This window comes from Pipra filicauda, unplaced genomic scaffold (assembly GCF_003945595.2).
Source record: "Pipra filicauda isolate LSUMZ 115617 unplaced genomic scaffold, ASM394559v2 scaffold661_size620017_pilon, whole genome shotgun sequence".
In the NCBI taxonomy this organism is placed as follows: domain Eukaryota; kingdom Metazoa; phylum Chordata; class Aves; order Passeriformes; family Pipridae; genus Pipra; species Pipra filicauda.
The window spans coordinates 330020-339465 of NW_024104822.1; the positions used below are offsets into that span (position 1 = coordinate 330020).

Consider the following 9446-nt stretch of genomic DNA (forward strand, 5'->3'; position numbering starts at 1 on the left):
GACCAACACAGACCAACTGCGGGCTCTGTGCCATTCGTAATCCAACAGCACCTCCTGCTGACAACCCCGAGCACTGCAGGCTCTGCTTTTCCAGTGATCCAACAGCACCTCCTGCTGACCAACCCTGAGCACTGCAGGCTCTGCTTTTCCAGTGATCCAACAGCACCTCCTGCTGACCAACCCTGAGCACTGCAGGCTCTGCTTTTCCAGTGATCCAACAGCACCTCCTGCTGACCAACCCTGAGCACTGCAGGCTCTGCTTTTCCAGTGATCCAACAGCACCTCCTGCTGACAAGACAGAGCAGTTGCAGGCTCTGCTCCCCCTGGGGTCCAACAGCACCTCCTGCTGACCCACCCCGAGCACTGCAGGCTCTGCTCCTCCAGAGCCCAGTGTCGCCCTCTGCCAAAAATTATTGGAATTGCACCCGGGGACGGGAAGGATCGAATTGTTTCCTTTTCGAAGGGGACTTCTGGGGACAGGATTATTGTTGAGTTGGGTTTTTTGTGTTCTTTTGTCGTTCTGCCAATACACAGATGCCCTTTAATAGAGGGTTGTTATTTTTTTATTTTTCCATACTTCCTCGATTGGAGCCTCTCAATTTGGGATTTATGATTGCTGAGAGAGAGGAGTTTATTTATCAAAAGCACAGAAAGAGGAATTATTAATCTGCAGGCTGTAGAAACAGGACTGAGAGTTTCACAGGTGTTCAGGCCCCCTTGGAAGGTAACAGGCCTTAATTAAGATCAGCTGTGAGGGTGACTCAGGGCCTTTTCTAACAGTTTTTCAGTCTAAAGTGGGTCTCTGGGTGGTGAGGTCTTCAGAACTGGCTCTGCTGAGTTGGACAAGCTTACCCATTGCCCTGGATATTAAATTTGCTGCATAGCAACAGTTCTGGAGTTCCTGCAACTGCTCTTCTGGACTTGGCTGGAGAAACTTCAAACTGACAAGTAAGTGGACTTCTAATTTTTGGTTGTAATGGGATGACTCTGAGGTTCATGTAGTTGGCAATTAAAATAGGTGTCACTTGGCGTGTATTGGATTTGATGAACTTTATAAAATGGTTATCTGTGGATAATGTGCTGGATCAGGAAGAAATTGCCAGAAAACTGCCTGCCCTCACCTTCATGCTCTCTGAAGGTAGATTAGGAATAGAAAAACAGAAATTAAAGGAGGTGTGGTTAATGAATCAGAGGTGGCTTCGTGTTTCAGCCTCTGGATGGCCTGAGCAAGTGGGACAGTGTCTGGGCCCTGTGCACTTGTGCCTGTTTTGTGTTCTGGGGCTTTTTCAAACTCAGCTCTTGCAAATGCGTGGGTTTGCAGTGTGCTGACTGAGCAACGTGGCACAGAGCTCCCAAAAAGACTTTGCTGACGTGGAATCCCAAAGTCTGTTGGTGGACTCTTAAGGTGTTTGTGTCCCAGCAATTTAGAAGGTCTAGGCTGTATGAATCCACAGCATCTGCAGCTTCAGTGGAGGGAAACAGGGTGTGGACTTTGCTGGTCAAACTAATTCTCTTTTTTTTGTTGTTTTTTTTGGGTTTTTTTATTTCTTTTTTGTTTGCTTGTTTTGCTTTGTTTTGTTTTGTTTTTAATAATGGAGAAAAGAGATCCACCCATGAAAAGTAGCCTTTTTTTAAAGAGAAGAAACCCATAGGGAGGGAGAAGGGAGGAAACTTTTGTTTGCTTTGCCTACTTTATAGATCTATGTGTCGATATTTATTTGGAGATACTGCAAGGTGTTTCAGTGGTTTTCTCTGGACCAAGGTACCTGCTGTGTCAGTCTGTGACAGTCCCTCCAAGGGTTACATGTCACAGCAACCCCAGAGCCCTGTAATGCAGTACAACACCCTCCTTTTGCTGAATCATTGGTATCAGCTTGCTGCTGTTTGGGGGCATTTTTATTTTAAAAGCTAAAACTTTCTACTGCCACTAAAATAAAGCAACACTTCCCGACCTCTGGGTATTTTTCTGTTGTATTGGAAATCAATTCAACACGTGCAATTCTTGTTTTAGTAATCTTGGTGAATTAATTTTTATTTTTATTAAATAGAAGATAGGCTGGTGTTCATATAACAATCAAGAGAAAATTAGTTCATTTCATGTCCAAGTGAAGACTCTTAAACTATGCAATTTGCAGTCAGTTCAACATTATTTACTTTCAAGGCTTACTCAGGGATTCAGAGATTATTCTCTCCAATTACCAAGAAAACCCCCAAGTTTTAATTAATGCTTGCAGGATTAATTCTGTATGAAATGAAATTTAGAACTCACCTGCTGTTCCTAGAATACTCCTGAAAACTTGGGTTTCTTCCTCAGAAGTTTATTATGGCTGGAAAAAACAAAACACCACCTATACAAATCTGAATCTTTATGCCCAGTGGGAAGTGGGTCATTTCCTCCAGGTATCAGCTGATGTTTTTCCAACTTACAGGAGGTTGTTGTCCCCCTGCCTGGGCCACGGAGCTGCTTTTGGCAGGGGCTGCTGGAGCCACAGCTGCGTGTGGGACTCCAGGGCAGGACGGGCTGTTCTGGAGCTGGGCACTGGGAACGAGCCCTGGCTGGGAGCTCGAGCCTCCCCCGCTGTGCTGTGCCATGGGTGGTGACCCAGGACTGTCCCCTGGCCTGCTCTGTGCCCTGGGACCCCAGGGCTGTCCCTGGCCTGCTCTGTGCCCTGGGACCCCAGGACTGTCCCCTGGCCTGCTCTGTGCCCTGGCACGGGGCTGTCCCTGGCCTGCTCTGTGCCCTGGGACCCCAGGGCTGTCCCTGGCCTGCTCTGTGCCCTGGGACCCCAGGACTGTCCCCTGGCCTGCTCTGTGCCCTGGGACCCCAGGGCTGTCCCTGGCCTGCTCTGTGCCCTGGGACCCCAGGACTGTCCCCTGGCCTGCTCTGTGCCCTGGGACCCCAGGACTGTCCCTGGCCTGCTCTGTGCCCTGGCACGGGGCTGTCCCTGGCCTGCTCTGTGCCCTGGGACCCCAGGACTGTCCCTGGCCTGCTCTGTGCCCTGGGACCCCAGGACTGTCCCCTGGCCTGCTCTGTGCCCTGGGACCCCAGGACTGTCCCTGGCCTGCTCTGTGCCCTGGGACCCCAGGACTGTCTCTGGCCTGCTCTGTGCCCTGGCACGGGGCTGTGCCCTGGGGCAGCTCCCAGCGGGTTCCGCAGGGGGGGCTCCGGGAGCTGCTCTGTCCCTGTTGGGGTGGCACACATGGAGCTGCTCCTGGGCCCTGGGTGAGGGAGGTTTGCCCCCAGGCTGCCCTGGCTGTGCTGGCTGCAGTGCAGGGGTGGGCAGAACACACGTGTGGGGGGTGAAACGTGTCTCCTGCTGGGAAAGCTCCTGCAGTCCCTCTGTGGCTGGTGAATGAGGGCACGGTGTGCTCATGGGTGGCATGTTGGAGCTGTTTCACATCCATGAACCTGGGCATGTTAAACATTAATGGTTTTTATCAGGCCTCTGTGGCTGTGGGCCAGGGCTCTGTTTTACCCAGGCCGATGAGCAGCACTCTGGGGCCAGGCGTGAAACCAAGTGGTTGGTGTAGCGAGACACAGCGTGTTTCACAACCCCTAAATGCTGCTGGGACATTCCTAAGTGCTAGTGGGACAGAAAGTCCACTTTTAATTGAGGATTGGTGGCACCAGTGCCACACGGCCTGGAATCCTTACCTGTCCTTTGCTGTGCCAGGAGCCTGCCAGGCTGGAGTCGTGTCCAGGGCCTTTGCTCCGTGTGCTCCTGGCACAGAGCCACTGCCACGTGTGGGCCAGGAGCATCTGGCACATCTGGGCTGTTTCTGCTTCCCTAGCATGTAACACCCCTGCCTTTGTCCTGGGCATTTGTTCTCCCTGCAATTAGTGGCTGATGGGCAAAGTCTCGTGTTAGGCTCAGTGTTGCTGTTGCAAACCAAAGGTAAAAAGAAGTGATAGGGAGGTGTTTCCTGCCTCACTATCAAAGTCCTTTATAAAAGGGGGAAAAATTAATAATTTGGACTGCACGCTCCTATTTTTCCTTTTTTCTTTTTCTTTTTTTTTTTTTTCTTGCACCCAGGAGCACAGCTGGGAAATGATGAGTCCAAAATGTGCCTGTTGTAACCAGCCATTGCTGGAAGGTGTGAGCACATTAATATTATATAACCAGAGACAGTGAATCAGCTGCAAGCTTAGTGAGGAAGAGGAACTGTTTCAAACTTCACACTTTTCTTAAAGGCTGTTGTTCACAGGAGCAAAGGAAATTCCTGGGATGGTGGGGAAAATGCTGTCAGTTGTGGGAACAGGGAGCTCTCAATTCCCTGAACTCTAGTTGGGCTGCAGAGGAAGGGAAGTCCCAGACTTGCACACAGTGTTACCCCACTTTGAAGCACTTAGGGGTTATTTTGTGGTTGTGTTCTGAGTAAAGAACCCCTTAAAACTGAAGGGCTGTTCTGCAGGAGCACACGTAGAGGTGCAGCAAAGAGCCATCTGCCCATGGCATGCGACTGATGTTTGCCAAGTATTGATCCAGTGTCCATCTCTGAACCTTGCACTGAAGGTAACAGATAATAAAGTTTACCTTTTGTTTGAAAACTGATTTCACAGAGAGGTCGTGTCCTTTAGCTAATCCAGCAGTGATAGAGGTCTGTAACATGAAAATTGAGTTTACCACAGCTTGGGGGAGAGCCCTGAGGCCCACCCAGAAAGCTCCCGTGGCACAGACGTGTATCCACAGACACGGCAGTGCACAGGGAGCCTGGAAAAGCGACAGAGTGGAATGACTAATTAGTCCAAATTAGCAGACCAAGCAGCAGCCCCGGGCCTCTCCCAGCTGTTTCTGCCCACAACTGAAGTTGTGGTTGTAGCTTGTGCAGTTGCAGCAGTGTCAGCTTCAGCCAGCAAGGCCAGAGGGTGAAAGACTGGAAAGCAGAGGACAAATGTCGTGGTCCTGTCTGTGCTGGGCCTTGGCTGGCACCGTGTGAGGCATGGTTAGAGCTCCCTGGGCTGTGTCATTGCAAGGGTGTGCATGTGCATCACAGACACAGGGCTGAGCACACTCAGCACTCCAGGTCAGTCTCTCCGTGCTCAGGTCATGGAATCATATCCTGCTGGAGCTGGACTCGGCCACAGGAAAATCCAGCTCCTGCTGAGGGGGCTATTCCCTTCCTCTTAGATCTCAGCCTCATGAATGCAAGGTTTTTACTTTTCACTTGCAGTGCCTTTTCCTCCCTTTGATAATTCCCCAGCAGTAGTGTATGACAGTGCAACCACCTTCAGTTTCATGTATCTTATTTTATTTTTTCAAACGCATTTTCATTTTTGTAAGTGTTTTAATAATTTGCCACAATGTTTTTGGAAATAACCCAGAGGCCGGGTGAAACATCTGTCATTTCCAGCACGCTACATTAGCAAAGAGTCAAATAATAAAATCAGAACAGAGTGTATTTGTAATGAATATATCCTAAGTTTATGTTATAGTGCACTTTAAACTTGGAGACTAATCTGTCAAGTTAATGAAACATCCACAGCAAGTGGCAGGAAATGTTGGGTGAAAACAGCAGATGCATTTGGGCAAGAATAAATTAAGTTTGCATGAGGCCCTGAATCAAAAATGGGGAGAATAATCAATGGTAATCATCAGGAGGTTATTTATCTTTGGGATCCGTGTCCTGAGGTGTTTGAAAAGACCCCTGGGCTGGATGCACAGGGGGAGCAAGCAGGGTAGAGGGGTCTAAGGAGCAAGGATTTGTGGTTTTAAACCTTTGTTGTAAAGAGAGCTGGCTAAGCCTGCATTTCAGCATTACACTGCTTTGCACTCTGCAGGACAGAGGCAGGTTGGGTTGGTTTTTTCGTGGATTTGTGCTTGTTTTTGTTTAGTTAGACATTTACACTGATCACAGCCAGTAACAGAACCAAACAAAGCTTCAGTCAGACAAAAAAAGACATCTGAAGTATAAAATACTGTAGCTTCCATAATTCTTTGTTAAGCATTTCATTAAGTTGATTAATTTCATTGCAACTTCATTTTGTGACAATGAGTGTTTGCTGTCAGAAAACAAGCTGCATTTCCTTTCATTGCTCTGCAGAAAATAAATGGAAAAATTGACTTGTCCATAAACAAACCCTTTCCCCCCAGTGTATTAAATCCAACCACAGTTTAAAGCTGTACTGTGAAAGTGAGCAGGGACCGGGGTCGGAACTGGGAATGGGGCAATCCCCAGACTGGATCAGGGCTGGAACTGGGAATGGAGTGAATGGCTTTATTAAAGCACTGTCCTGCTGTCCAGGGCAGTTTGACTCGTTCTGTGCCTTCTCTGGGGGTGAGTAAAAAGGGAGGGGGTTGGAGTCTGGGAGGTGATGATGTCGTTTGGGACACCCCGATGGCACTGGGAGAGCAATGATGGGGTGGAGGGGCAGGTGAGTGGGGGCCCAAAAAAAGGGAAGTTACAGCCCAGCAATGCTTAAAAATTCACGGGGGGTTTGTATGTGCAGAAAATATTAAAAACCATAGTGCTTCTCAGCTTTATATATATTGAAAAATAATATTTATGTAAAAAATTGATTTAAAAATACAACCCTGTATCTACTGTATTATATAGACAATCTTTGAGTATATAAAATTCTAAATGTAGACTTATAGCATTTGAAAATACAAATGTAACTTTTGTATGTATAAATTAAACAACAAAGGGCTTGAAAATGTGAGAAAAGAAGATGATGTCCACGTGGGAGCTCTGGGAAGTGGGCCCTGGGAACGGCTGCCCGTGCTGTTCCCAGGGGCTGCAGTACCGGCCGTGTCCGCCAGGCGGAGACTGCGGGGCACAAGCCAATTATTCCCCCAACAAAATTCCAAAGCACATTTTTGGTTCTGTTTGAAGAACTTAAAATAACTTTAAAACCAATAAATCACCATTTCCTTCTTCTTTTTCCCTTTCAGGTGGTGGAATTGCCTCTCTGTCCGTGTGCTGAGCTGCGGCTGCAGGGACTGTCAGGCCTTGTTGGCTGTGAGTTCGTGGGGTTCTCCCTGGGAAACTGGGAATAATTATCCCTTAGGATGCAGAAATGTTTTCCGAAGCCGTTCCCCTTTTCTGTGCCTCTGGCTGACAGCTCTCCTCTTTGTGCCTTTGGCTTTCCAGCTGTTTTTCCCCCTGGAGAGGGGCAGCAGAAAGGCCCTGTGGGCAAAGGGACCTCCCTGTGTGCCCAGGGCCCTGCGGGGGACAGGATGGACACTCTGGGGGCAATCTGAGGGGTGAGTGGAGAGCCTGGGGGCAGAATGTGAGTTCACCTCCGGGGAATAAAGAGGGCACGTTTGTGAGGGAAGAGCTGAGGTCACGTGTTTAACCACATTGGCCAAGGTTGTGTTTGCACAAACTGGGGCCAGAAGTGAAGGTCAATCCAAAGGAAGCCCTGCTCAACCTCCAAATCCCAGGATAAGTTCTACAGGCTGCTAATTGAGGGACTAAACCTACACATAAACGGAACCAAGAGCACTAATAAGGTCCCTGGGAATCCCATTACATTGTTGTCATAGAGTTTTTAACAGATTTTGAAGTTTTTTATGACAGCAATATGTTTCTTCCTATGGATTTCCCCTCTGCAGGATTTGGGGTTGGTTTAGGTTTTGAATCCCTCCCAGTGGCCCTGACACTGCTCAGGAGCTGGCAGGACAAACAGAGTCAGAGCCCCTGGCAGGCGCAGGGGGTTTTCTCCACGAGTGGATCCAGCCTGGCCAGGTGGGATCCGCTTTGGCTCCCGGCTTCTGCTAGAGACAGAATGTGTTCCGTTGATTGGAATGAGAATCCAGGAGCTTCATGTCCTGGAGGTTTCCTGGGCAGCTGATCCACTCTGCCCCGTGTCCTGCTCTCAGTTCCTGCCCAGCCAGAGCCAAAGGCGACAAGGGCACGAGCAGTCACAGCCTGGATAGGGAATGGGGGACTGGCTTGTGTAGAATTCACCTGAAAAGTAAGTAAAAAGGATGATGGGAATATCTGGGTCCTCATGGAACCTGCTGGAAGTAGAGAAGCACAGCCCCAGATCTCCAACTCTGAGTGGAGTTGTGGAATCTAAACCAGCAGGAACTGATACCCCAAAGTGAACATCAAGAGAACAGGACCACATCCCTGCCTTCGGGGCACCCCGGGTCTGACCCGCCTGTTCCAGCTGTCCAGGGGTTCTGCGGTTCTGGTTGGGTCCCCGAAAAACTGCGAATTGCATCCAAGCCCAACTTTCTCCAACGCTCCCCTTTTATTTTCAGGCATCTCCGAGGGCTCTTGCTCAGGATTTAGTGCTGCTGAGGGCAGATGGCCCCGGCTTTACCAGTGCTGCTGGCTGCCGGCTCCGGCTGGAAGGGCAGGGATTTGGGGTGGGTGGGACACACGTGGGGGGCACGTGGGAGCTCTGGGAGGTGGGCCCTGAGAATGGCTGCCCGTGCTGCTCCACAAACACGATGTGCCTGCATTCCCAAGTGCCAGCAGCGTCAGCATAAAAGAGGAGATTCATTTTCCGGGAATTACATCGCTGGCACTCGGAAAGCCTTTGGGGTGTTTTGGGCAGCATCAGGGCTGGATTCCTTTTTGCCCATCCGCAGCCGGTCCCAGCCCAGCTGGCCGTGCTCCCTGCGGCCCGTCCGTGCAGAGGAGGGAGAGCTGCAGAGATTTATTAAGAGTGCATTTCCTGACAGTATTTGTCTGCAGTCTTTCCCTCCTTTGACTCCCAGGGCAGCGTCCGGTTTTCCTATTTCCTCTTGTGTAGCTGTTTGCATCCTAGGCAGGACCTGCCTCATCTGGAAATAAAGATTAAATATTTGAAGTGGGTTTTTAAAACCAGAGGGTTTGCCAGTGGAGGGTGCGAGTTGCAGATACGGGGCGGGGAGAAGAAGGAGAGCATCAGGTGTGGGATGAGCTGCACCTCCTTGAGTGCGGGGAAGAAGTGGCCGTTGGAAATTGCCGAAGTTGCGAAGGCGGGAGGGGACTGCTGAAAGCAGAGCCGGGAGCGGGCTGTGCCGGAGCCGCGGCACGGTCAGTGCCCGCTCCGGGGCCGGCTGCGCTGCCGGGGCTGCCCGAGCGCGGACACGGGGACAGACGGGGGGGAGCCCAGCCCCGCCCTCGGGGGAGGAGCGAGGCGGGAGCGGGGCCTCGGGGGGCGGGGCCGGCGCAGGTGCGCGAGGCCGCAGTGCGCGTGCGCAGAGCAGAGGATCGCGAGGCCGCAGGGCGCGTGCGCGGGACATAGCAGCGCGAGGCTGCAGCGCGCGTGCGCCATGTACAGGTGCGCGAGGCCGCAGCGCGCGTGCGCGGGGCACAGGTGCGCGAGGCCGCAAGGCGCATGCGCGAGGTACAGGTGGTGCTCGAGGCCGCAGCGCGCGTGCGCGAGGCACAGGTGCACGGGGCGGGGCCGAGGTAATTTAAGGCCCCGTGAGGAGCCGCCGGCGCCATTTTGCAGGTGTTCGGCGGAGGAGGCGGCAGCAGCCGCGCCCGGCTCCCCCGGCGGGGCC

General features: G+C 51.3%; 1 protein-coding gene across 1 annotated transcript in view; it reads left to right on the plus strand.

Moving 5' to 3' along the window:
• Positions 1-8764, plus strand: part of ALPK2 (alpha kinase 2) — a 98938-nt gene extending 90174 nt beyond the window's left edge. The window contains exons 11-13 of the mRNA XM_039388531.1: positions 6894-6960; positions 7093-7205; positions 8211-8764. Coding sequence (XP_039244465.1) covers positions 6894-6960; positions 7093-7205; positions 8211-8241 — 211 coding nt within the window. The 3' untranslated portion in view covers positions 8242-8764. The remainder of the gene's footprint in view (positions 1-6893; positions 6961-7092; positions 7206-8210) is intronic.
• Positions 8765-9446: the final 682 nt, after the last annotated feature.